General features: G+C 50.2%; 13 protein-coding genes across 13 annotated transcripts; 6 read left to right on the top strand and 7 right to left on the bottom strand.

The window, feature by feature from the left end:
• Window positions 1-580: 580 nt before the first annotated feature.
• On the top strand, window positions 581-1,099 carry N7446_012798 (uncharacterized protein; the record flags this gene model as incomplete). The annotated part of the gene is made up of 1 exon (XM_058521540.1): window positions 581-1,099. The coding sequence occupies one exon, from the start codon at window positions 581-583 to the stop codon at window positions 1,097-1,099; it is 519 nt and encodes a 172-aa protein (XP_058365017.1).
• An 893-nt stretch (window positions 1,100-1,992) lies between these two features.
• Window positions 1,993-3,012, top strand: N7446_012797 (uncharacterized protein; the record flags this gene model as incomplete). Its single annotated transcript, XM_058521539.1, has 1 exon — window positions 1,993-3,012. One exon carries the CDS (start codon window positions 1,993-1,995, stop codon window positions 3,010-3,012), a length of 1,020 nt encoding a protein of 339 aa, XP_058365016.1.
• Window positions 3,013-3,137: 125 nt separating this feature from the next.
• On the bottom strand, window positions 3,138-5,586 carry tktA (transketolase tktA; the record flags this gene model as incomplete). The annotated part of the gene is made up of 6 exons (XM_058521538.1): window positions 3,138-3,251; window positions 3,303-4,666; window positions 4,719-5,013; window positions 5,063-5,147; window positions 5,257-5,399; window positions 5,533-5,586. The coding sequence occupies 6 exons, from the start codon at window positions 5,584-5,586 to the stop codon at window positions 3,138-3,140; spliced, it is 2,055 nt and encodes a 684-aa protein (XP_058365015.1).
• A 1,644-nt stretch (window positions 5,587-7,230) lies between these two features.
• N7446_012795 (putative phenol 2-monooxygenase) lies at window positions 7,231-9,415 on the top strand (the record flags this gene model as incomplete). Its single annotated transcript, XM_058521537.1, has 5 exons — window positions 7,231-7,271; window positions 7,328-7,541; window positions 7,603-8,087; window positions 8,143-8,177; window positions 8,232-9,415. The coding sequence occupies 5 exons, from the start codon at window positions 7,231-7,233 to the stop codon at window positions 9,413-9,415; spliced, it is 1,959 nt and encodes a 652-aa protein (XP_058365014.1).
• Window positions 9,416-9,610: 195 nt separating this feature from the next.
• Window positions 9,611-11,475, bottom strand: N7446_012794 (sugar porter family MFS transporter; the record flags this gene model as incomplete). The annotated part of the gene is made up of 4 exons (XM_058521536.1): window positions 9,611-10,336; window positions 10,389-10,806; window positions 10,855-11,111; window positions 11,164-11,475. The coding sequence occupies 4 exons, from the start codon at window positions 11,473-11,475 to the stop codon at window positions 9,611-9,613; spliced, it is 1,713 nt and encodes a 570-aa protein (XP_058365013.1).
• A 976-nt stretch (window positions 11,476-12,451) lies between these two features.
• N7446_012793 (SNG1 family protein) lies at window positions 12,452-13,690 on the bottom strand (the record flags this gene model as incomplete). The annotated part of the gene is made up of 1 exon (XM_058521535.1): window positions 12,452-13,690. The coding sequence occupies one exon, from the start codon at window positions 13,688-13,690 to the stop codon at window positions 12,452-12,454; it is 1,239 nt and encodes a 412-aa protein (XP_058365012.1).
• Window positions 13,691-14,802: 1,112 nt separating this feature from the next.
• Window positions 14,803-15,003, top strand: N7446_012792 (uncharacterized protein; the record flags this gene model as incomplete). Its single annotated transcript, XM_058521534.1, has 1 exon — window positions 14,803-15,003. The coding sequence occupies one exon, from the start codon at window positions 14,803-14,805 to the stop codon at window positions 15,001-15,003; it is 201 nt and encodes a 66-aa protein (XP_058365011.1).
• A 580-nt stretch (window positions 15,004-15,583) lies between these two features.
• N7446_012791 (uncharacterized protein) lies at window positions 15,584-16,684 on the bottom strand (the record flags this gene model as incomplete). Its single annotated transcript, XM_058521533.1, has 1 exon — window positions 15,584-16,684. One exon carries the CDS (start codon window positions 16,682-16,684, stop codon window positions 15,584-15,586), a length of 1,101 nt encoding a protein of 366 aa, XP_058365010.1.
• A 59-nt stretch (window positions 16,685-16,743) lies between these two features.
• Window positions 16,744-18,519, bottom strand: N7446_012790 (uncharacterized protein; the record flags this gene model as incomplete). Its single annotated transcript, XM_058521532.1, has 5 exons — window positions 17,934-18,519; window positions 17,565-17,878; window positions 17,234-17,511; window positions 16,826-17,182; window positions 16,744-16,774 (listed from the first exon to the last, which is right to left on the bottom strand). The coding sequence occupies exons 1-5, from the start codon at window positions 18,421-18,423 to the stop codon at window positions 16,744-16,746; spliced, it is 1,470 nt and encodes a 489-aa protein (XP_058365009.1). The 5' UTR covers window positions 18,424-18,519.
• A 1,024-nt stretch (window positions 18,520-19,543) lies between these two features.
• Window positions 19,544-21,281, bottom strand: N7446_012789 (SET domain-containing protein; the record flags this gene model as incomplete). Its single annotated transcript, XM_058521531.1, has 4 exons — window positions 19,544-19,630; window positions 19,706-20,288; window positions 20,353-20,879; window positions 20,949-21,281. The coding sequence occupies 4 exons, from the start codon at window positions 21,279-21,281 to the stop codon at window positions 19,544-19,546; spliced, it is 1,530 nt and encodes a 509-aa protein (XP_058365008.1).
• Window positions 21,282-21,401: 120 nt separating this feature from the next.
• N7446_012788 (uncharacterized protein) lies at window positions 21,402-21,826 on the top strand (the record flags this gene model as incomplete). The annotated part of the gene is made up of 2 exons (XM_058521530.1): window positions 21,402-21,758; window positions 21,815-21,826. The coding sequence occupies 2 exons, from the start codon at window positions 21,402-21,404 to the stop codon at window positions 21,824-21,826; spliced, it is 369 nt and encodes a 122-aa protein (XP_058365007.1).
• Window positions 21,827-21,947: 121 nt separating this feature from the next.
• Window positions 21,948-23,759, bottom strand: N7446_012787 (Ygr210 GTPase family protein; the record flags this gene model as incomplete). Its single annotated transcript, XM_058521529.1, has 11 exons — window positions 21,948-21,974; window positions 22,027-22,147; window positions 22,196-22,375; window positions 22,427-22,632; window positions 22,684-22,895; window positions 22,949-22,980; window positions 23,034-23,127; window positions 23,186-23,454; window positions 23,532-23,541; window positions 23,604-23,661; window positions 23,724-23,759. The coding sequence occupies 11 exons, from the start codon at window positions 23,757-23,759 to the stop codon at window positions 21,948-21,950; spliced, it is 1,245 nt and encodes a 414-aa protein (XP_058365006.1).
• Window positions 23,760-24,796: 1,037 nt separating this feature from the next.
• Window positions 24,797-25,435, top strand: N7446_012786 (uncharacterized protein). The gene is made up of 2 exons (XM_058521528.1): window positions 24,797-25,008; window positions 25,066-25,435. The coding sequence occupies exons 1-2, from the start codon at window positions 24,895-24,897 to the stop codon at window positions 25,372-25,374; spliced, it is 423 nt and encodes a 140-aa protein (XP_058365005.1). The 5' UTR covers window positions 24,797-24,894; the 3' UTR covers window positions 25,375-25,435.
• Window positions 25,436-25,938: the final 503 nt, after the last annotated feature.

The following is a 25,938-nucleotide window of genomic DNA, read 5'->3' as shown; positions in this document are numbered from 1 at the left end:
GCTCAGTGGGCAGGACTATTTCACCCTGCATTAACCTCAACAGTACATACATTCTAAGGTATTTTGTTCAATGGACACTGTGCATTCGTTTGAATGTAGTCAATTTATCTATTCATTGCTGCATATTTACAAGTCAAGACCAGGGGAGTGTAAAAAGGCCTTAACGTCACATTCTGATCATTCTTTAAACTTCCTGCAACAAGGCTAAACCGCAAGTATTTGCGTGTCACTTTTCACGTCTATAAACATAGTTGACTATTCCTCTCTAAATAACATGTCGGTGAAGTGATGGTTGGCAGGGGGTGGGATCTGTCACCCGAAATGTCGAGTTCCTCGTTGTGAAGGATAACCCGAGATATCTAGAGATGTTGGGGGACATCTTTTGTTTTCGTTGCGAAGCTTTTGGTCATACGTTCATAAAAGTAACGCGGTTTCCGACTTCACTTTTGACCTAACTTGAGTCCATCGTCATCTTTACCACCCCGTCAACTCAGTCCACCAGTACATCCAACCTTCTATTTAGAGATGACATGCGACTAACTAGATTTCTCCAGCACAGGCACCGTGGTACTTTACAAACATGGATCTCCCTTCTTACTCCATCTACGATGGAACCTTCCACCCCGCCAAGGTTGCCTTGATTTCCTTGAACCACCTTCTGATGAAGGCCGAGGAACACTTCAATGTTGCCACCTTGTTGACAGCCAAGCTTTACGCTGACTCGAAGCCGTTCAAGTTCCACGTCCACCAAGTCATCCAAAAGGCCGAGGAAATGTTGGCTAAGCTGACCCATCGCCCTTCCACCATCTTCGACCCCATGCAGTCTTTCATTGAAATGCATTCCACCAGTGCCCAGGTACTGAGAGGTCTCAATGCGGCCAACCGATCTGTCGTCACCGAAAGAGGCGAAGACATAGAGCTCGGAATCTGGGAGAACGGTCTCACTGTTTCAAACCGCGTCGAGTTTGCCAATGGCGTCTCGCTGCCCAACATCTTTTACCATCTCACTATAGTTTTTGAGATCCTTTGCAAGGAAGGTGTTCCCCTGGACGAGGAGGACTTCAACGACGGTTTCTTGTTTCTGCACCACCACGAATAATCGACCTACCGATGGATTCGAGGCTGGGGCTTTACTAAGCCCCCTGCGCAAGGCACGACAGCATATGAGAAAGCAGGAGTTGAATTGAGGGCAACGGTCCCGTTTACATACGCCGAACCAAGATTCCGGGGGCACAAAGGAGGGTAATGGATAATGGACTTTTGAACATTCTGCATGGATCGATAGAATAATACACTCCTGTCTTGCAGTTAAAGTGCATAGTCTTTCTCTTCGCTGCGCGAAATTCTCACGAACACAGCGCATATTAAAGCTCCCAAAAGCGAAACACCTATACTAAACCACCAAATCGCTCGCAGCCCCTCCATCTCCAAATCATAGCCTGCGGCCGAGCTAGCCTTCTGACCGATTCAGTCACCAAATGCAGTCATAATGACAGCTGCAATATTATGAAACGTGATAGCATACTTCCTGCATATCCTTGAAACGATCTCGGAAGGTATCCAATCCAGAAGCCAATAAGAGTCATGGCAAACATAGCAGAGAAGACGTGTGCTTGGATCCGAGCCATATAGGAGGTTGGCAAGATTGCAGGTGAAGACTCCATTGGACCTTATTCCCCAACTAGCATGCGACAGATTTCAAACATACTGCGTTCTCAGTAGTTTCTAGTTGAATGTGATCAGCTCTCAAGTCCGTCGCCCAGACATTACCACAATATTTGCATTTCTTTGATGAGACCTTCCAGTATTGGACAAGGCTGGAAGGAAGTGCAGCGCATCAGTCTAAATGAATTGAAGTGATTGTTTAGAGTCACGATATGCTAAACTTGAGTACCTCGGATCCCCGCATCTCCCACTTCCCTAAACACTCCGCATATTCTTTCTCTCCTTCTCATCTTTTCTCTCTCTCATCTCCAGCGTCCAATCTCACTCATGTCGAAGGAATACCCCCACCAAATCGCCCTCTTGGGCCTAGGAACAATCGGTCTCTCAATGCTAGCAATGCACCTCCGCCGCCCAGATACAAGCATAGCAGTCTACGACCCACGCCCAGACACAGAAACTCAAATCCGGAACAACCTCCCCTCCATTCTGGAGTTCCCAGGTTCGGCTACTGCATCAGGATCAGAAACAAATATAGTGGACCACCTCTTCAAAACATCCCGCCTGAAATTAGCATCCACCCTCCAAGAAGCCGTGACGAAGGCGACGATCATTCAGGAACAAAGTCCCGAAGTGACCGTTTCCAAACAGGCGCTTTGGAAGGAGGTTATGCGATTTGCTAAGCATGATGCACATCTCTGGAGTAGTTCTTCCGGGATTGCTGCGTCGGCGCAGGGTGCTACCTGTGATCCTGCGGATGGGGTAGGTGGGAGGCTACTTGTCGCGCATCCGTTCAACCCACCGCATATAATGCCCCTCGTGGAGGTTGTGCCTGGACCCGAGACTGCGGTTGAGAGAGTTGAGTTTGTGAAGGGGTATTTTGAAGGGATTCCCGGTCCTGGTTCTGTCGATGGTCAGACTGCTGGCCATTATCGGCCTGTTACGCTGCATAAGGAGGCTCCTGGGTTTGTGGGGAATCGGCTTGCTTTTGCTTTGTTGCGCGAGGCTTGTTCTCTTGTTGGGGAGGGGGTTGTTTCGGCGAGGGATCTCGATGCTATTATTACGGCTAGTGTGGGGCCTAGGTGGGCTGGGAGTGGTGTGTTTGAGAGCTATCATGCTGGTGGTGGAGAGGGTGGAATTGGGGCATTTTTGCAAAAGCTGGAGCCGACGATTCAGGATGTGTGGGGTGATCTGGGGCAGATCGATATTCAAGGTGATCAGGCGTGGAGAGATATGGTTGTTCGGCAGACGGAAGAGGCATATGGGCCTTCCACTGCTGAGTCGCGGAAGAAGAAAGAGGAGATGTTGCGGGAGGTTATTGAGATGCAGAAGAAAACATGGGAACCATGATCACTACATGCTACGAGCGCTTCAGGTTAACAGGTGAATACTCTATTTGCATTCTTGTGTATCTGGAGGGCAATCGCTCCTCATAAAAACCAAAACAATTTTTAACGTCATATTCGTTCCGTTCCTTACAGGATCTGCTGGAAAGCACGGTTAATGGGCGAGCGCACGTTGTGGCCCTTGTAGAAGTCGATGGTAGCAAGGGCGCGCTTGCTGATGCCCTCGGGGGTGAACTCGAATTTCTGGAGAAGGTTAGTATAAAGCACCCAAAAAAAGGAGTGGAAATAACTTACGGCGTACACCTCCTTGTAGGGGCCGGAAGCACCGAAGCGGTTGAGACCGAACTGCTCATGAGAGTAGCGCTCCCAACCCATGGTGGAGCAGGCCTCGACGGACAGCACAGGGATGCCGTCGGGGAGGACCTTGAGGCGGTAGGCCTTGTCCTGGGCGTCGAAGACCTCGAAGCAAGGAATAGACACAACGCGGGCAGCCACACCGTGCTTCTCCTGGAGATATGTGGCGGCCTCAATGGCGATGCTGACCTCGGAACCAGTGGAGACAATGGTGATGGCAGCGTTGGCGGTGTCGACAACGACGTAACCACCCTTCAGGGCGCTCTCGATGGTGGAGAGCTCGAGCTGGGGCAGGTTCTGGCGGGTCAAGGCCATGACGGTAGGTGTGTGCTTGGCGGTCAGGGCGGAGTAGTAGGCAGCGCTGGTCTCGTTGCCGTCGGCGGGACGCCAGACCATGCAGTTGGGGAGGGCACGGAAGTGAGCCAGGGTCTCAATAGGCTGGTGAGTGGGGCCGTCCTCACCCAGACCGATGGAGTCGTGGGTAGCGACGTGGATGACACGAACGCGGGAGAGGGCGGACAGACGGAGGGCACCGGCGGCGTAGGAGACGAAGTTGAGGAAAGTACCACCGGCGGGGATGATGGTGCCGTAGGCAGCGAGACCGTTCATGACGGCGGCCATGGCGTGCTCACGGACACCGTAGCGGACGTAGCGACCGGCCCACTCACCAATGCCGAGGTCAGGGGGCTGGAAGTCGACGGCGTTCTTCCAGCGGGTGTTGTTGGAGCCAGTCAGATCGGCGGAGCCAGAGACGAGCTCGGGAACGACATCGTGGATGGCCTCGAGGACTGCCTCGGAGAGCTTGCGGGAAGCGACGGCAGCGTCGGTAGGCTTGTAAACGGGGAGGCTCTTCTCCCAGCCCTCGGGCAGCTTGCCGGAGAGACGGCGGGCGAGGTCAGCACCCTCGGTCTTGTACTCAGACTGGTACTTCTGGAAGAGCTGGTTCCACTCCTGCTCCTTGGCGGCACCGTCGGCGGCGTGCTTGTGGTAGAGGTCGTAGACAGACTGGGGAACAACAAAGCTCTCCTCGGGGTTGAAGCCGAACAGCTTCTTAACACCCTGGGCATCGTCGGCCTTGAGGGGGTTACCGTGGACACCGCCGGTACCGGCGAGCTTGGAGCCGAAACCAATGGTGGTGGTCAGCTTGATGACGGAGGGCTTGTCAGTAACCTGCTGACACTTGCGGATAGCAGCCTCAATGCCCTCGAGGTCGTGGTCACCATCCTTGACCCACTCGGTGTGCCAGCCGTAAGCCTCGAAACGCTTCAGGACGTCCTCGGTGAAGGCGCACTTGGTGTCACCGTCTGTAGCAGAGTCAGTCTCTGTAATGTAATTGGGCTGAGGGATTGGGCTTACCAATGGAGATGTGGTTGTCGTCGTAGATGGCAATCAGGTTGCCGAGCTTAAGGTGACCGGCCATAGAGGCGGCCTCGGAGGCGATACCCTCCATGGCGCAGCCATCACCGAAGAACATGTAGGTGTAGTTGTTGAACAGCTCGAAGCCGGGCTTGTTGTAGACACCACCGGAGTGGGCCTGTGCCATAGCGAGACCAACGGCGTTAGCAAAACCCTGGCCGAGAGGTCCAGTGGTGACCTCAATACCGGGGGTGTCATGAGCCTCGGGGTGACCGGGGGTGATGCTGTCGATTTGCTGCGAAAGTCAGTGAAAATCCTATCATGTATGGCTCGAATGTACATACACGGAACTGCTTCAGATCGTCCATGGACAGGGCGTAGCCGAAGAGGTGGAGCAGAGCATACTGGAGCATGCAGCCGTGTCCGTTGCTATGGAGGTGGCGTTAGTGGTTGTCCGAAAGCTGCTGCCACCAGTTTCGAGGAAAGGCTGGCGCGGAACCCTACGAGCCGTATTCAGATGATAGGGAACTGCACATACGAGAGAACGAAACGATCACGGTTGGCCCAGTCAGGGTTCTTGGGGTTGAAGTTCATGAACTTGTTGAACAGAACGTGGGCCACGGGGGCCATGCCCATAGGGGCACCGGGATGACCGGAGTTGGCCTTGGAGGTGGCATCAATCTGGACGTCGAAGGTCAGTAATTACGCTCAATTGAAGCGCATTGAAGCATTTGCTCAGATCATTCTGAACTCAATGGCAAGTTCGCAGTTCGCCAGTTCGCAAATGCGCCATTGCCGGAGAGGAGGGGCTTACCGCGAGAACACGAATGGTGTTAATAGCCAACTGGTCCAGATCAGTGAAACCCATGATGGCAGATTCTAAGACAGTTAGAGATGAAGAGCACAGCAATGCGATGAACGTACATGTTTGGTACAAGTAGAGGATAAATTGGAAGGGAGGGATGAGAGAAGAAGAGAAGAGGGAGGGGGACGTATTTGTTGGTGGGGTATGATGTCGGTGGGGGGGCGCTTGGCTCGCAGCTTTATGTATCAGCCGTTAATACTGGGAAATTCCGAGTCGATGTCTTTTTAGTCTCTTTACAGGCTAAATCAGTTCAATTGTTTCTTCTGTTCGTTCCCTATTGCTTTCTTTATTACTTTCTCTATTAGCCTCTCTATTTCAAGTCAATTGCATCATGTGATGAGTCAGCCGAAGGAAGCTCCGTCTATAAGAGCTTTCACCGTATACTTCAATATACATGTACTTCTATAGACCTCAACGTTTTGCCTACAGTATAACACTCTGGAATGTTACCGTCTGACTCGATAGCCGTACCCACACCTCCGATACATTTCCGCTCATCCCACTCCTATACACCGGCAGTCCACCCGGAGGACCCTGCTCCGAGTCACAACCGGGCTTTCCAACAAAATAAAATTAGCCGATTTCCCAACCTGTGGCTCCTCAATACCCGTGCCGATGGTCATCTGAGCAATAGGTGGGATATAGCGGAAGATAGTGGAAGATAGTGGCATGTAGTAGCTCTCTAGGGGCTGGTCATGCATCTCGGATTTCCACATGTGGCCAATCCGATTCAAGCCTGACAAGAAAGGCCCAATGTCAGTCCGAAAGGCAGAAAATTGCATCTGGACGTCCTGAAGTCTCCACCAGATTGGTCATCTCCAGACGTTGGGAAGTTGAACGTTTGGCCCCGGTGTGCCCGAAGGGGTGTAGTGTGGTCACGTGCGTAGTATATCTGTGTACTTCACCTACTTGCATTAAGGTAGTGAAAGGACTACACTGGTCAGACTCAGATGGAAATTCTCCGTCAAAGCCCGTCTTACTCTGTGTAACCAGAACTCTTGTTTTGTGCACTCCGCCCAGGGATGCTCCGGCGGGCGAAATACCAGCCATCGACAAATGAGAAAAGCCTCCCGCTCGAACATATGGGATTTCAGAGTGAATACTCCGTAACAATACCGATTATATCACGTCTTCTTTCATGAGAAATGCATAAAGTCTCCGAATCAATTGCCAACCGGGAGCCTCACCTCCGGGAATGTAAGCGGGACTTCCGGGAATGTCACCGCTGGCTGAGGTTGGACAATGTGCTATTCAGCTCATACAGTGGATATGTTCATCATACAAGAAAAATCAACATTAATCACCTGACGGAAATGACTGGTGCCCAAATCAGTTGTCCAAGCTCATACAGAGGCATCGCTGTATCGCTACTTTACGAAGAAAATATATCACAATCCCAGTATAGAACCCTGACAGAGGGACAGGTTCAGCTTCTCATGGCTAACACTATCCGTGAAAGGAGTCAGCCTGCAGGATGTATGGTTGCATCAAGCGACCTCGGATCAAAACCGCGTAGCACAGCATGGTCTAGTAGTCCTATATAAAAAAGGCCTGCGTTCAATCAGTGGTCATGGTAGCTTCCCTCTCTCTCATATCTTGTCAGCCTACAGCTTTGCTTTTACTAAGATTTGGGATACACTGCACACCATGAATGATCAGGACATACCTGTGGAATCCCACACCGATGTGTAAGGTACCTGTCAATCCTTGAATGAGCTGCTCTAACTGTTCCTGTTTCTTGTAGATTGATTATTGGAGCCGGTCCGTCCGGACTCATGGCTGCGTATTGGATGGCTCGGTGTGGTGTCAAGGCGCGTGTTATTGATAAACGGAGCACGAAAGTGTTCGTAGGGCATGCGGATGGACTGCGTCCTCGCACACTCGAGTTGTTTGATAGCATGGGATTTCAGCATCGTGTTTTGCACGAGGGGTCGATTTCGACTGAAGCTAATTTCTGGGTGTGTATGCCCCATTCTCCTTAAAAGGTGAACGCAGACTGACATTTTGATGAGTAAATAGGTACCAGGTGAGAGCGGAAAGCTCACCCGAAAAGGTCCATTCAACATCTCCAGGGTTGATGAGTCGCCTTACCACAATACACGCTTGAACCAGGGCCGTATTGAGCGGTTCATTCTGGACAGTATCCAGGAATACTCTGATCTGGAAGTTGAACGTGATGTCCTTGCCGAGTCTCTGGAGTACGACCAGAACCTGGGGAAAGACCCGGATTCATACCCCATCACGGTCAAGCTCCGCAATCAAGGAGAGGAAGCTTCGAATGTGCCGTGCGGTCAGAGCCAATCTGGCTCTGGAATTACTCGCAATGAATTGAAACATCACGATTTGCTTCCCGATGACTGGGATGATCAGGCCCAGCAGAGGAACCGAAAGTCGAAGGTCGAAATAGTCAAAGCCAAGTACCTCATTGGGTGTGACGGCGCCCACAGCTGGACGAGGAAACAGTTAGATATCCCCGTAGAAGGCTCCAACACGGATCATATCTGGTCAGTATCTGTCACAATATCTCTGTCCCTATCTTCATCTGACATATAAATACAGGGGTGTGATAGACGTGTTACCTATCAGCGATTTCCGTAAGTGCCTCAACCCAATCCTTCCAAGAGGATTCAATAACTGAATATTCACAGCGGACATCCGCCGCGTAAGCATCGTCAGCAACACCGCAGGCACAATCCTCATAATCCCACGTGAACGAGGCCTTGTCCGCTTTTACGTCCCAGTGCATGTCTGCGAAGCAAGCTCGACCACCCGCTTCGACCGCTCGACAATAACACCAGAAGTGATCCGCACGCGCATTCAAGCAATTCTCTCTCCTTTCACGTTCGACTTCCAAGCCTGTAGTTGGTGGACGGTGTATCAGGTGGGCCAGCGGATTGCAAGCAAGTTCACGAAGGAGGATCGTATTTTCCTTGCAGGTGATGCGGTGCATACTCATTCACCTAAGATGGGGCTTGGTATGAATATGAGTATGCAGGACGGGTTCAATGTTGGGTGGAAGATCGCGCTTGCGGTTGCGGGAACTGGTAAGCCCGAGATTTTGGCGACTTATGATCTTGAACGACACCCGCTTGCGGAGATGTTGCTTGATTTTGATCGGCATTGGTCGCCTATGTTTACTGATCAGAAGCCTCCTGGCGAAAAGGCTACCAAGGCCGCTGCTATGTTTGATATTGCGGGGAAGTTTGAGGATTTTGCTGATGGGTGGAAAGTCTTTTACCCTGGTAGTTGTCTTGTTTGCAAGCCTGGCTCCGAGGCTGTTGCTCGATATATTGTTCCAGGGGAGAGATTGAAGCCAGTCAAGCTTCGACATCAGGCCGAAGGTGGTACTAAGTGGACAACGAGGCTGCTAGAAAGTGATGGGAGGTTCCGCATACTCGTTCTGGCTGGCGACATACGAAATCCGATGCAAAAGGGACGCCTTGAGACACTGTGTCAGGTTTTCGCTGGGCAGTTTACTTCGAAACAGTCTCCCTTGGATCGCTATGTTTCGATTCCTGGTCGCTATGACAGCCCTATCGACGTCCTCACCATTCACAGTGCGCCGTGGAAGGAAGCTGAATTCTTTGACTTCCCGGAGATTCTGCGTCCCTTCGACCCGGTCCGAGGCTGGGCCTATGACAAAGTGTGGTGTGATGACTCTTGTATCTTTGACCGGTACTGTGATGGAACAGCGTATGAGAAATGGGGAGTGGATTGGGTTCTTGGAGCTCTGGTTATTGTTCGCCCCGATCAGTATATTGGATGGGTTGGTGAATTGGGAGATGTGGATGAGATGACTGAGTACTTGGATAATATACTTGTCAGAAAGTAGATCAATTTTGTGACTAGGTAATAAGAATAGCACTGGTAGCATAAATTGGATTAAATTGCGTTGATGTAAACACCTCGATGGTATACCAAATATGACGTTAACAAGAAATTGACATACAAGTACTAATACATGAACAGGCTCTAACCACCCAAGCAACTAACTCCCATTCCCGTCGCATTCGTCACCCCATTTTGCCTATGCACGAGTCTCAGGCGCAGTTGCCTCAGGCGCAGTTGTCCCATCCTCGCGCAACTCAGTAGTTGGATCAGCAACATGAGCCGACGCAGGCTGATCACCTCCCTTGTCAAATGAGCCACGGATCACGTTCGGATCGGCAGGGAACTGGAACTTCGAACTCTTCCACGGCTTGACCTTCATGAGATACATAGTATCAATCTCCTCCAAGGTACGACCCTGTCCCTCAATAACGGCGACATAAACCAGACCGGCAGCAAGGAAAAGACATCCCGCAAAGACGTATCCAAAGCGGAAGTCGATTGCGCCGGTGATGAAGGGTGTGAAAAAGGCGAGAAGGAAGTTCCAGAGCCAGTTCGACGCTGTCGCGAGAGACATGGCTTTCGCTCGGTATTGGGAAGGATACAGCTCGGCGATGATGGTCCATACCATTGGCCCCCATGTACTGGCAAAGCCGAGGATGAAGAGACAGGCGAATACTACCATTACCACACCAGGGGTTTTGGTTGCTTCCGGGTTTTCGATATCGAGGGAGAAGTGGCCCACTGAGGCGAAAATCATGAAGCATACAAACATCCACAGGGCACCGGCAATCAGAGAGCGACGGCGACCGTAGTGCTCAATCAGGTAGAGACCAAGGAAAGTCGTTCCAAAGTTTACGCCACCCAGAATCATCTGAGTCACGTAGCTGTTTTTGATACCGGCGCCTTGGAAGATGGTTGTTCCCTGATATGGTGTTAGCCTGGGTTTGCCAATGGAAACTGTGAAGGCGGCTTACATAGTAGAAGAAGTAGTTAGCACCTGTCAGCTGCTGCAGAGCTTGCAAGGCGACACCAACAGCCACCCGGTATGACATGGTCGGAGCACGGAACAACATGATCCAAGTGGCGTGTCCATGGCGCTTTTCGTCCTCATACTTCTCTTTGATCTCATTAAACTCTATATTGAGAGCACGGTGATTGCGAGGAACGCCATAGATCTTGGCAAGTGTGGTTATGGACTTCTCTACTTTGCCGTGGCGGTAATCGTATCGCGGACTTTCTGGGAAGAACGCCATGCCGATGCCGAGAATCAAGGCCCAGAGGTATGTGATACCCATTGGAATACGCCACGAGCTGGTGTCGGCATTGGCTTCGGTTCCAAAATTGATGCAGTTGGCAACAAAGATACCAAGCGTGATGAACAACTGATAGGTACTGCGGATAGTCAGAAATCATTCTAGACAATGTCTCTGGTCAACATACCTAATGAGCGATCCTCGAATATGACGCGGTCCCGACTCGGCTTGATACATGGGAACCAGCAGCGAAACAGCACCCACGCCGAGTCCAGCGACCCAACGGCCTATGGCGACCTGATACCACTTTCCATCGGGTGAGGTGATTTGAACGGTGATTCCAACGCACACCATCCCGCACCAGCCACTAATGCACCATTTCCGTCCCACGCGATCGGCAATGGGGGCAGCGACCAAAGCTCCCATCAGTGTACCAATCGACAACTATAGATTTGTTAGTATGCGAACAAGAATCGACAACCTACACGGCACTTACCAAAGCAACGATGAGACCCGAGCGCACATTACTGAATGCATAAGAGCCATCAGACTGGAGTTGACCATATCGCTGTAGGAAATTGGGCATCTCAAGGAAACCCGAGATCTGACCAGTATCATAACCGAAAAGGAAACCTCCCATAGAAACGAAGACGCCCATAATGAATGAGCGCCAGGTCAGAAGCGGGATTGGCGTGTCAACGACGTCGCCGGGACCTTTCTCGTGTTCATGGGTAGATACCGACTCCCTAGGGAGTTCGGAGTTCGCATAGAGGTCCTGCGGACGTTTTTGAAACACCTTCTTGAACATAGCGCCAGTGAGTAGTGAGAATAGTAGAATCTACTCGGTAATAGAGTTTCCCAACTTTTCCTAGAAGCGCCGGATCATCTCCCTCTTATACCTTATACTGTGCCTGACCAAGAAAGTCAAGACTGGGCAGTAGGCGCACTGTGACGAAAGCCCAGAAACCTGCATTTCCTGGATAGTTGAACCATGATAGTGAGGCAAGTGCGCCAAAGCTCAAACCGATGACACGTTGATTTCACGAGTCGCGTGGGACTAACAGCCGGCGGTTATGTCCGTGAGCCACGAGAGAATCTGGGGAAGTGACCACGCATTTGGCAGGTCGACCAGTCCACCCGTGGGTCGGAAGCTCTCCACGACTCCAGACTCTCCAGGTTCTGCAGGTTCTGTAGGTTCTGCAGCAAAAGTGTGGGTGGCGCGGAAGTCTCGGCTTTATGCTCTCGTGATCGGTTCGAGGGTGCTCTGCTTTGAGTGATGAAATCGGTGGCAGCCAATACCAACCACAGCTTGGGTTTCGCCTCCGACCATTGACCGCCAGCCAACTAGTGTCCCTGGTTTGGCCCTACTTTGCTTGGACATGATCTTCCCGGTGGTTTCCGCCAATTTCTTGGGGCTGCATGTGGTCTGATCTCCGTCTCGCATCCTGGGGATGCCGTGAGGGCGATGAAGGTCAAGGCCGGCCTGTGAGAAATCAGGCCTCAGGCAGCAATTTCGGCCTCAGGCAGAATCCCATCTATATATGAACGAGCTCAAATCTGCGGAATGATAGAAACCTGCAAACAGGGGTCTTTTATTCGGCTGTTCTCTAATGTATACATAGGAAATCAAGGGCTCGATTCATTCATCAATACTAATAGTCAGAGATGGATACCGCACTTGACATCAATCGAATTGAATCTACTGAACTATTCAACCAGGATATCCTTGGAATCTCCCTTTTTCTCTCCATTCAATTAACCATACTCTGGTCGCAAATCTTATTTCAGTCGAATCGTTGAACAGGAAGCGCCTGAACCTCATCATCATTGCCCCGCCATTCACCATCAGAGTCATGAATTTCCGTCACAGTCTGATACTCGGTTGCGACATTCTTTTCCTGGATCTCACGATCGGAGAGCTCTACCCCAGCCACAGCCTTCCTGCAACGATAGTACATCGCAAATACAGAGGTAGGGACTCCAATAGTCCACCACGAGAACATAATTGGAACGGCTTGGTACAGCCGATTATTACAACCCCCCGACCAAATCTGCATTAAAACCTGATACGCCTCGTGAGAAGGAAGCGCATATCCCCAGCGAAAGAAGGCAGGACTCATTTCGAATGGTGTGATTGTACTGGCGACGTTGAGGATAACCCATGTCAGGACGATGTATGGCATCCATTGAATCTCGACGAAGGCAGTGATTATGTCGAAGAATAGGATGTTGATGTGCATTAGTAGCCAGAGGATCATCCAGGTTAGGGCGAAGTGGCTGCCGGTTTGGTGCCAGGTTTCGCGGTACGCCCAGATATAGCCTGTCATGCAGAGGGCTCCTACAAAGGTGTAGAGTAGTGAGACTGTCAGGCGAAGCAGGGCGTTGGTTTTCCACAACAGCTGAGTGAATGCGTCGAAGACAGATCCGATTCCGTTCAAGGCTAGCATGTAGAAGAACTGTTGAACTATGGGCATCGCCATGGAGATTGTGTTGTAGAATACCCTTGTTCCTTCTTCCGTCTCCTTGATATTGATTTGCTCGGCTTGGATTGGGTCGACGAATGCTTTCAGGGTGGCTGGAATAGAGAAATTGGCAGTGGTAGCCACTGAAGATCCATTGTTGTCGTAGTATGTTGACCGAGTGGTTTGAATCAGTTTCAAGAGGTTGCTGTAGACTACCGACTGTGAAAATACCGGGTATCTCGCTCCATTCCAGACATAGGCGAGCGAGGTTGGTGTGGAAGCACCAGACCCCAATGCAGATGTCAAATTGACCGATCCATCTGACTTGGCGTAGATGGCACCCCAGTATTTACCACGACACACGGCGTCTCGAATATCGCTCGGCTGCGGATATTCTCTGGGGGCGACTTCGTGTAGAGTTGGAAAGCTGTCTCCACGTAGATCCTGGTATGCGTCTGAAACCGACTTGCCGATGACCCCTCCGTCGTAGTCGACATACAGAACTTTGAAGTTGTGGGAGCGAGTGAGACTTCGGAATTGTGTTGCATGGAGATAGCACATATTCAGTAGAAACAAGAGCTGCAACAAGATAAATGTCACTATTATGGCCGGCAAGAAGCCTGACTTCATTCTAAGAAATGGCCCCATCCTTGCCTTGAGTTGAATCAGCCTAACGAGATGATCAGGGATGGTTGGGAGAGATGTGATTTATAGGTTTTCTCGGAACACGACCCCTGTCATACTGAGCAATTTACGTGTGTATCTCATCAAAATACTCTCCGTGATGTGCTGCTGTTGTACAACATGTCGTAATTTCATTTTGAGGTCAAGTACTCATACTTCTGACCAATCACAGGGTTTAAAATGCTGATCATCCGCTGACACAGCGGCTTAATGCCCACAGGCCGGATTGTGATTGTCGCCAGGCTGGGAAGTATACTGGTCTTATTTGCCTTGTTTGGGACTTTGTTACTCTGTATTCCCTAGCTCCTACCCCATTGTATGAGCTCATCAGTGAAGCTTGGTTATAAAGTCAGATTTCTTAGAGTGAATACTATACATGAGGCATGCATTCAGAAAGAGCCATGGACCCTGACCTTGGGCATCCTTTCGCTATTCCAATAATGCCTATCCACACAACATGTTGAGTTGGCGAACTAACTTTTGCCTTGATCATAACTTTGAAGGTATCATTTACTCCAATTTTCCTCTCAAGATATTCGTAAAAACACGCCGGAGCACAAATAAAGGGCATACACAAGAAGAAAGTATATACGGTGGGGAGAGAACTGCCAAGATGTTTAGTAACTCCTTCAGCGCTGCTTACGTGGGCAATAATCTGCAGAGATATAAGCCAAGACTCTGTTCCAACAATTGCATACTTGTTGATGTACGGCGTTCTGGCCTTACTCTACGTCAGTATTCTCCTCTATTACCCTTCCAACAAGCGATTCTAACACGGCCTTAGTGACCAAGGTATACGTCCAAGCACATTGCACCATTGTCACTGTTATTGGTGATCAATGCTAACGCGTCGCGGTAAGAGTCTCCCTGTTCATTGTTTGGGCTTGGGTTACCAGTGTCATCCTCGAAGCCTTCTTGCTGTGTCGCCCTTTTACCTACAATCGGGACGTATCTATCAAGGGACTTGTGGTAATCGCCCGGCTGCTTTTATGGTCGCTGGTGTCGTGCACATTGTTACCGATTTAATGGTTATTGCATTGCCTCTGTCTCATGTCTGGAAGCTGAAGTTGAACATCTGCGCAAACATGCCATTCTTCAAAACAATCATCGCCGCTTTCGCTCCTGCTATGGGATCATCTGCCGATTGGAAGTATGGAAATTCATCCGAAAGGACGTTTAACCGCCTTTGACCAAAGTCAGAACCAATGGTAATTATAGCATGGTCGCGCAGGACACGAGTACGCATACTGTCCAAGTTGGCCAATACTTGGCTTCGAATGCTGGTCCTTATGGGATTAGTGTTACTCAGTAAGTTCGATGTGCACTGTGAGAACTTGAGTTTGCGGAAGCACTGAGGTCCATGCTCTCTTGTGTATTTAGCTGGATTTACTTGGATACCTTGGATCCTAGTTTGTGATACCATTATTCCCCTATAGCTTGGCTATATCCATCTTTACTAGCATTTTCTTTGTATACGCCTATCAAGTGCCAAGTAACCTTGGAACCAATTTTCATCTTCGAAGTCATCAAATTCATATCCAAAAGAACGCATGAGTCCTAGGCAGTACCTAACCATCCTCGCCTTGGCAGAGACTATATACCAGGTATGCCAGCCATAATAACAATGTAAAGCACATATTTCCAAAGAGAGACATAAAGGCAAATAAATAGGCAAAAATCAAAAATTGAACGCCTTCACAGGTATCATTAGAACGAAATCCCTTAAATCCTTCCCAAAACCCCTTTGTGACTCTTGAATGATTGAAGCATTCAAACGGCCAGCCGTCGGTCCCAACCATTTACCAGCGAGAACTCATCGAATCCGTCATCGGCTTTGTCTTCGCCTGGAATGGGAAAGGCGTTGAATGGATCCAGTGTGTTGATATCCTCGGGATAGACCTTGACATCTGTATACGGGGCCAGGGTATCATCCATGCTTCCCATACTCTCACCCGAGTAACTGAGCACGCTCTGCGTAGCATGTTCTTGCACAGAAGGGAATTCACCGCTACTAGCTGACCAGGACTTGGGGGACAAATCCTGGAGTTCGTTCGGTTGCGGAATGGCTGGCGGGTCCTCCATGGGTTTGCGACTGCATTCGGCTGTGATCGAGGCAAAGGGGCCTGAGTCTTCACCACAGTCTTTGCCACCGTAAATCCCTGTGAAGATGTTGGAGTAGCCGCGGTCCATGTCGCTGAGTACGTATTCCCAGTCGGCCATTGTAATAGCGCCGGGGGCTGGCTCGGAGGGTGTTGAGCAAGACATTGACCGGTGATGCTCGTAGTTCATTGGTGCGGCTGAGGCGAGGTCGAGAGGAGAGTGGTCTTTGTCGGTGAGGAATGCAGGGGTAAGGTGGTCGTGCTGTGCAGGTGGAAGACTGTTCCAGCTCGGCGAGCGGAGGGATTGGGCGACGAGTGGTGGAGTTGCGCCAGAGATGGTGTTCCGGCGGGAGGCTTGGGGTGAGTCTTGCTTGGGCTGGTCGCGAGCAGAACTGGTAAGACGCGACTTCAAAGCTTGCAAGTGCTTCTTGGGGGACTTGAGTGGTTTGTGTGTCGGCGCACCCATTTCATGGGAAGCCTTGTCGGACGATGGCCGTTTACTGTCATCCAGGAAAACCAGGGTGCTTGACAGGGTGTCGAATTCAGCAGCTGCCGCAGTGGACTCTGTTTGAAGTTGTCCCCTAGCGGTACCGAGCATCTTCTGAGTCTCCCTGCCGAGTTTGCTATCGCGCTTCACACCAAGCATCTGCCACAGGAGCCCAAGTCCAGAAAAGAACATCAACTCTTTGCGGTTGATATTGAAAGAGAGACAGAGGCGTCTTTCATCGAGAAGCTCGAGAATCTGAATGATGTGCTTGGCCGAATCGGACATTGCTAGAACGGATGGAGAGCGAAGACTCTCGTCTGCGAAACACACGGCCGGACGGTGGATCAAAGATCTGATGAAATAGTAGACAAGAGACTATATGGGGTCAGTATTGTTTACCTGTATTAAGTAACGAATTGGACTTACCAGGAGGGGGAACGGCTGCTAGTGACGTTCGTGCTAGGCTTATCTTGGCTAAACTCGAGACGGAGATGGGCAGGCAGTGTTTGCAGCCACTCGTCCAACTGTCCTGCAACGGAGCGCATCTTTGAAACAGATACATCGTATTCGGACTTGGAAGAGAACATGTCCTCCAAAGCCTTGTTTAGGATTCTGGAAGCCCCGAACAATGCGATAGCACTAGAGATGCGGGTGGATTCACCAGGGAGGGTTGGCAGGAACCCAGTCTCGGTGACATTTTCATCGTCCACGTCAACCGGATACTCGATCCGGATGTCATCCTCGCGCAAGAGAACAGGCATTCCAGTAAGAGCGGAGCAGAAACTATATCATATGTTAGCAGACTGTCGTCGCTGTATAGCACATGTGACGTACCGGTCCAGAACATATTGAGACCAGAAAACCTTCTTGCGAGTCTCATCTTCAAGAGGATTGGTCGAGGTATCTAGATTTTCGTGCAAGCCCAACTGGTGGCAAATGTCTACACCAAGAGCGCGGTAGCGAAGCAGAGTGCGATAATCGCCCTTTGTCATACAATAGATCTGACCAAGAGCAAAGCACTGCAGGCTCGACATGGAGGTCTCGCCCGAGAATGAATCAAGCGTAGTCGACCAGTTCTCCTCGAAGAAGGTCGGGTCCTGGTTGGTTCTCGACTGCGAGGGATCAATTAGTATACCTTCAAATACAATGACGAACTCAATCTTACAATTGAAGAGAGCGCTGCAATACCGAAGATCAAGTTCAACTGCGCCATGGCATGGGCATCGCGCTGAAGAGACTCGGTATTACTAAGATACTGCTCATAGGCCTTCAAAATAGTCGGACGATGGACCACCGGGTACAGGGGCGCCCATTCTTGGAAGAAGATGTTGATCAGTTGATCGGAGACCAAGCGGGGTGGTGTTTTCACCGCTTGGCTAGGCTTGCCTCGAGATACCGAGGTAGACAATGCTGTCAGCGCCACCGTGGGAATTTTAGTAGCAGACTTCCCTTGGCTAACAAGTCTGTCGGTGAATACGTCTGCGTAATTTAGTCAGCTTCGTCGTTTCCTATTCTCGTGACACATGGCACATACCGGCAAATCCCTGGGTAGTGGAAAAACCCATGAACGGATTCTGCGACTTCGGGGATGGGCGCTTTGACGATTGCTCTACATGAATCAAACCATCCGACGAATCTGAGGGGCTTGATTTGGACGTTGCGGCTGCCGAGGGGGACCGCATCGATGCTGCTCGTTGCGGCGCGGGCGAAAACGAATGTATCCTTGACAAGACGTCGATCTTCTCGTCCTTTTCGTCCAACAGATCCTTCAAATCCTTGACTTCCGTCTCCAGACTCCTGACTCGTTCTTCCAATGACTCGGTATATCCACGGGGGAAGGCTCGGCGGCTGAGCTTGTCGCTGGTTCGGCATTCGAAGCCGACGTTGGCGCATTGTGAGCAGCAGGGGCGAACACCATCGCAGCGGATCTTTTTGCTACGACAGCGGTCACAGGCTTGGGCGATGCGGCTCTGCGTGCCAGTGCCGCCGACCTTGATCACTTTCATGGGCAAGATACCAGGCATGTTGGGCAGAGGGGCACATGGGCCGAGGTTCGAACTTTGAGTGGTGATGGCTTTCGCAACTTGTCAGTCAAGAGAATAAGCAGAACAGTGTAGAATATTAAGTGGCGTGAGGTTGAGATGTAAGAGAGAGAGAGAGAGGCGCCTGGGGGAATGGGGGAAGCGCTGAGTCAGGTGGGGAACCGGGGAATACACCGGGGACCGCCAATGAATTTGTTGGTGAATCGTATCAACTCGCTCTGCTTTGATTTCACTCGGCTCTGCTTAAGTTTTCGCTCTCTGGGTTACTCTAAGTGGTTATGGGGAAACACACTTAGACTTTGACTCGGCTGGGGAGGGTGCGGCACATCAGGTCCTCGTGATTAACGTGTATAGTCCGATCATCGGTCACAGTTCAGTACAGTAACAGTTCAGCAAACTGCCCAGATGTACACCTCTGAAGTCATCTTGCACTCATCCCCAGACTTCCACCCCAAATCTCAGAACTCAAACCGCAAATCCCGGTGGCAATCGTCATTTCCGGAACTGGGGAAGTCAGAATGCACCTATCATAAGCAATAAAAGGGTCTTGGATCAGCCCAAGCGAGTTTTGCCCGAGAGAATCGCGAGAAAAGATAACCATGGCTGTGAGTGGGCGATCTTCTCCACTTGATTCTCAATATTGGGCTTATACTTGCTGTGCACACATCTCTGCCGATTCATTGACCGACTATACGCTCAGGTAACTTTCGTTAATCTCGGGCGTCGCATTCTAAGCCGGTCCAGCGGAGATCCGATGTGCGGCCTGCGACTTTCCCCGCATACAATCCTATCCCTGCCGATCACCTCAATCACCCTTCTTTTACTGTCTTGGGTTCACTAGTTGCTACGGTCTAAACGTCATAGTCGGGCCCTCTCTGTACGATTTTCAAGCTAGTGTCGATAGCGCGGCGTTTCATCGAATAGAACTCAGGGCGAGGTGGGTGCATGGATGGATCTTTTGGGGGATCTGGGGACCCTTGGCTTGATGCAGATGCGGGTGTAGGTGCAGGTGCAGGTGCAGACTAAACTTAAGTGGGCGCTTCAAACGTGTACATCTGTACATGTATTGTAGAGTCACAGATCAAAGTCTGGACATTCGGTTTCATGAAAAGTCCTCGACTTCCTCTGCCACTCCCGTTTGCTGGCTGAAATACGCTGCAACGCTGGCAGACCCTAACAACTCGGTTCGCTGATTATGGTTAGTGGGGGAATGAGGCGGGGGTAGAGTTCCAGCCTGAGACTCTGGGCGCATGAGATGACTTACCTGTTTGATGAGTTCTTCAACCGCCTTCTCCAGCAGATTGGCTTCGAGAACTCGGAACCGACTGATTAACTCGAAGATCTCTGGCCGGAAAAATGAGGTTAGGGCCACTTCATTCTCATGGAGGTTAGCGATGACTTCTTCCATCTGCTGTAGAAGAGAGAGCTGGGTCTCAAGTCGTTCAAGAAGTAGCACTGTGACGCGAAGCTGGATGATGTCCCATAGAGGATCGGCGGCGAGAAGCTCTCGGAGATGATCGGGTGATTGGATCTTCTGGCCTTTCCACGTTGTTTCGAGTTCCCTGCCGCCATCGGTTGTCTGTGCGAGGCCGAAATTAAGCCCGTCTTCCTCGTTCACACAGGCTATCCAAACAAGGGGGCTTTCCCATGTAAACCGTTGCTCTTCAGATCCCTGGGATGTGATGCGAATCCCACGGTTTTGTTGGCAGAATATTTTCTTTGCGAAACTGAGAGGGTCGTCTTCGGGCATGTCTATGTTGAGACAAATCTCTCTGGCTTCGGTCGTGGCGCTGTCCAGGAATCCGTAGGAAAAGATCATTTCGGAAGCGGGCTTTTCATCTCCGTATCTGCAATGCAGCGGTCAGCCCTGTTCTCATAGCAATCAACCAGAACATCTCGTGGACAACTCACGAGATGGTAACCTCCTCGCCAGGTAGCAGGCTCTTGCCCCATCGCAACTGAAGAACTGCATTCCCATTCGAGTCTGCGTCATACAGGGCCTTCGCTCCGACCCCACACACATGGTTGGCCATATCAATGCAAGGCACCATCGCAAGTCCACAGCCAGGGACATCCAACATGCGCGACCGATATGCCGCATCAACATATTTCCAATCCTGGATCGTCAACGAGCCGTTCTCCTCGTCCCACCAGCTCTGCTGACACCACTTAATACCCTCCGTGGCTCGGCATAAATTCTCAAACTCCCGCTCGAGAGACATGAACTTGGCATCCAGGGCCTCGGCGAGTGAGGTTCCCCGGAACAACTCCTGTTCTTCCGTCGTATAAAATGTGGGCAGAGGAAATGACGGAGGCAGAAATTTGACGTACTCGGTCCATGGGTTGGAGACGCCGACATGCTCGTGTTTGGCGCGGAGATCGGGGCTGGTGTGTGATATTTGGACCAGCAGGAATATCATGATAGCCCCTCTAGCTGTCTGCATATCTTAGTTGGGTTTCCGTTGTAGATAGATGGTGCCGTGAGCCCCGGGTGAAGCAGCTCTTACCCTTCCGAAGTCGCCGATTGCCTCCAATACATCGCGTAGATACCGGTCGGATTTGGCATAGTTGTGGACTGCCTCTAGGGAGAGGATCAGATCGGAAGGGATTTGGAGGAGGATTTCGGGCGTAGTATCGTTCTCGTCGCTGGACTTGGCTTCTGTCGCGACGATCGCGCTGCCTTTATCTGTACCATACTCGCTTGATCCGAGTTTCTGGAACGCGACGCCTTTCGCGACAATGCCGTTGAGGCACTGCCAAGCTGGCAGAGTTTCGATCGGCAGATATTCGCGCTTCATGTTAATTTGGGGAGGAAGGAAAGTGATGATGAACGAAGGCATCTTATCGATAAGGCGGGCCCTAAGCCCTGTCCCAAACAGTTTTGCCTGAAGACGTCATAACGATGTATATAAGTTGGTCATCTCCTACCCTGACTTGTTTCTTCACTACACATCTCTACAATGACTCCGACACTTGTTACACGGCCAACATGGCGGCTTATTTTACCGTTACAATCAGCTTTGCCGCCAATTCTTTGTGCACCGAGCGTCCGACATTACTCCCTGAAGAAAGAGTGGAAGGGAAGCTCGGCTGACGAACACACGGTCAAACGCTCAAAGAAGGGTGATACTGCAGATGTAGAATCTGATGCATCTATCCGCAGTATGAACGAAAGGAGGGTAAATGAAGGTGTTGCGGATGACGCCAAGTCCCAAGGGACGACAGAAAGAGGCGGAATTAAGCATGGGAAGAAGGCTAAGGAGGAACACCCCAAGGCACCAGAGCCGGTTATTGGAATGAATGATGAGCGTGCGCAGGTGAGCTATAAACCAGCAGTGTGAGTTTATATTGCTGACCATCTTCCAACTTGAAGAAAGGAGGTTAAGGCTCTCAGGTCCGCCTGGCTCTAGTCTTTTTTTCAAAGTACTCGACACTGTACTTTTTAGTTCATAAGGCATTTCCATTACTACTGTCATTTCATGCAGGCTGTACATAAACTGAATGGTCTACCGACCAACCTTGAATGAGAGAATCTGCAATGGCGGTTAGTTAAGGGATACTCTGGTTTAGAAATGGTCCACTTACGTCGTGTTTCCCAACTGCGACGATATCCTCCTCGGAGACTCGGGTTCCACCAACTCCTTCAACGTAGTTGATAGGCACATCACCCATCACCTTGCGGGCAACATCACCAACTGTACTGTTTCTAAGAGATGTTAGTAGGACCCCATAAGGTGTCAACAGGGTCACTTACTTCTTGACTAGAACGCAGTCACGGAATACGGCTGTTCCATTTCCAGAGCTAAACGTTTGGACGTTCCGAACTGGGAACACTGGTACGAGTCCCAGGAGCGCTGCTGCTCGAGAAAGACACTGGACAACTCCAGTAGATCCAAATCGGTACAGCACCATATCCTTCAGATTCTCAACCCGGCTGTTTGGGGGTCAGTAGGTGTAACAGCTCTGGTATGCAGGTTGAACATACGTTTTCAATTTCTCGTCCATCTCTTTGAGACCACCACCATCTGGCTCACCCATTTCAATCAAATCTTCTCTTGTATCCACAAACTCACTCCCTTCAATGTATTTAATATAATCCTGCTTTGCCAGTCTGCGGAGAAAGACTTCGGATATAGCGGAGCAAAGAACAATACTTTGGGGATCTTGCATCTTGGCAATTTTGCTGATATTCTATATTTTCATGTCAGCATGGCGAAAAGGCAAACGGGCGGGCCCTCATACCTTGTCTGCATCGGGGTGGTCGATCTTGTTCAAGGCAAACACCGTGGGGAATTTCTCGTCAATGAAGGCATTGACGACGACTTCTACTGTTTCATCTGACCACTCTTCCAAAGGTTCTTTAATGCCAGTCTTGTCGAGACACCGCGCAACTGTCTGCGACGTACTTCCGTAACCAGCGAACTGTTTTTGTAATGTGTCCACGGCGTTTGACTCTGTTGGGTGTCAGTTCCAGACCATTGGGGAAAAGTTTCAGGGATCCACTGACTGATCGCAACGTGTCTTCGCTTAATCGATCCCCTAACAATTGAATGAGTATGGCTTCTTGGTTCTCTTCGCAACCGCAAACATACCACTTCTCCATCAAGTTTCCTTGCACCCAGCGCACGATCTCTGATCGCAGCCACTCAATATCCACCGACGGATCGTATCCCCGAGTAGCCTTGCCTGTACAAATGTATCAACACTGCGATCCAGCAGTTATGTCCAATCTCATCACACTGACCTTCAGCGTCCGTGGTTCCACTCACGTCCACCACATGAATGAGAGCATCGGCATGACGCAGATCGTCCAAGAACTTGTTGCCGAGTCCGCGACCCTGATGCGCACCTGGCACAAGACCGGCAACGTCTAGCAATTCTATGGGGACGGAGCGTCGCCCTTCGTGACAACCGCCATAGTTGGGCTGGCACCGATCTGAAACATTGTGTCGCACGCATGGGCATTCAATCTGGAGATATCCGATGGCTCGCTGGGGGTCAATGGTTGTGAAGCTATGAGGTGTCAACAGAGCTGCGAGTCACTTCGATAAGACGGGGGTACTCGGGCAGAGCAGTCGGAGCGCACGTACGGGAAGTTTCCTGTCAGGGCAAGATATTAGTTTTTAATCGCAATAACTCAGTACGGAATTAATTCAACTTACCAACTTTTGAAGTCGCGTCGGTCAAACTGTTCAATGTTGTGGACTTTCCACTTGACGGCTGTATGCCCCTCGCGTCTGCGGTCAGTGGGGTGATAGTGCGATGGATGGGTGACGACGGACCTTTCCCACCAGCCCGATCAGCGGATCTCGAGGCATATTGAAGAATCTGTGTATCGACAAGCAGGGAGATCCTCAAAAAAACAACAATCACCAGATTCGCTGAGTCTCCACAGGTCTTGGTGTCCAAAGTCTTCGATAAGAAACATTTTCTGCCATGTCAAATGGGAAGGCGGTGATATACTTGCAAAGCTATTACATGCCATTTTGGGACGCCGATATTATTTACGTGTAACTCTTCAGGCCTGAATCGTAACATATTGGAATACTTTAGCTCCGGAATATCCCATAGTACGAGAATACTCCAATTGGATATGGATGTCAGGTGTGATAAATATGTGGGTTCGCATATGTGGCTACTTATATTCCGATTGTCTCTGCACACTCCTAACATCAAAGTGATAGACATCGCGAACAATCCAGAGCAATCGGTGCCTGACATTGACATGGTTAAGAGGATACTAGAGGTGACATCTTGCTTGGTTCAGTACTTGAGGGTCGATATGACAATCTATTCGCCATACTGGAGTCCTGACCGGGGTCTTCCAAGAGGTTCTTTGATCTGTTCACTATCTGCCAGCGGACAACGATACTTGCACTCAGTATGCACTGGCATGGGAACAAAATAGTTGGACTCTACTTAGAATTACTTCATTGTGAGTCCGATTACAAGGGGTCGAGCATACTCCGTACAGGTTCCAGGTAAGGAGAAAGGGATCAATCATATCCAGTGGAACTATGACATAGTAGCTGTTGAAGTTTAATCCCTTGATTTCCACTTCGTTCTCTTGAGATATCTGAATGGTGATCACGGGATAAGATGCATCATACAATAGATTGCCACCTGGGGTGGCCTCCGCTATGACGCTAATTCGATACCCGGGGATTTCCTTCTTTGCTGACGGCAGCATCAGATCCCTGGTAGAGTCTGAAATTCCCGGATGAAATATCGAATGGCTGGTTTCGATGGGGGAATGCATATCCATGGCCCTGCCCGAATGTCGTCATAGTATAAACGTCACCCATACTTGCCATTGGCGAAGAAGCAACTTATATAAATCCTCTTAGCCCTGCATCTACAATTTCCTCTTTGGATTCAACTACCTTCTCTATCAAGCCTTAATACCTTACTATTTTCTACACATTTACAACCTCGCATTTCGCATCAATCATCATGTCTGAGGCTACCTTCCACACCACTCGCCAGGAAATTCGCAAGCCGGAATCCAAGGTTTCCCGGTCTCATGATGGCAAGACCCCTGCCGACTCTGATGTCTCAAAGATGAAGGTGAATTACCATTGTCATACTACATTCAAAAGCCAGACCGCTAACATGCTCCTATAGTCAATCATCGACCAGAACACCGACAAGCCCGCAGAAATCGAGAATACTAAAGCCAACCTGCCCTTGCCTAACCAACCCCCAGCGGCCAGTGACTGGAACTCTCTTGACCAGCGTACCACCGCTGTTGGCTCCGGCCGCTTTGAGCTCCCCCTGATAACAGTGGTCTCCGTGAGGGCGCCACTGCTGGTAGCAGTGCCCGCGTTGATGGTCAGGAGCTACACCAGACCACTGCCCCTGGCAACAATATTGGCCGCCAGGGTGTTGAGGGACTCGACCATCTCCCCTCTGACGCTAGGACCCGTTAAATGATTATATGAGTTATGGATTTTATTATGTGTATGATAAGCCATTTTTGTGAAGTCATTATGAGCGACTGAATGAATTTCGAAATCTTCAATCCAATAAGCTATGTGCCAGTAATCCATCGTAAAGTTATCAATCATATCAATTAGCTCGGCAATGGTCGTGTGCTCAGAAAACTGTTGAACCATGCAGATCATAACCGCCTATGATTCATAGATCGGCAGGCTCTGCGTCTTCGTCTTTTTTCTGTAGCTTCCAACCTAGTTCTCAAATCTTAACAGAAACACTTCGAATTAGTTCTATCAAGAGTATACCTCGACGTCGAGGTGAAGATAAAGATGTTTGATATGTTTGCATCTCGCGCCTAAACCTGACGTCAATCTCGCCTCCCTGATATAATCTTAGTCCAATCCGGTCTACAATATGTGGACCTCTAGTTCCCTGCCTCCCAGAAGCACAGGTAAATCACATCAGTGGGGAGCTTATACTCCACTGATTCCCTGCTGTCGGCGTCTCGAACCGCCAAACAGAGCATCCTGGGCCAGACTTGGTTGTCAGTGGTTGACGTTA

This window comes from Penicillium canescens (genome assembly GCF_028828765.1).
Source record: "Penicillium canescens strain IBT 15451 chromosome Unknown utg000011l_segment0_segment0, whole genome shotgun sequence".
NCBI classification, from domain to species: Eukaryota; Fungi; Ascomycota; class Eurotiomycetes; order Eurotiales; family Aspergillaceae; genus Penicillium; species Penicillium canescens.
This window is presented reverse-complemented; position numbering and strand designations above follow the sequence as displayed.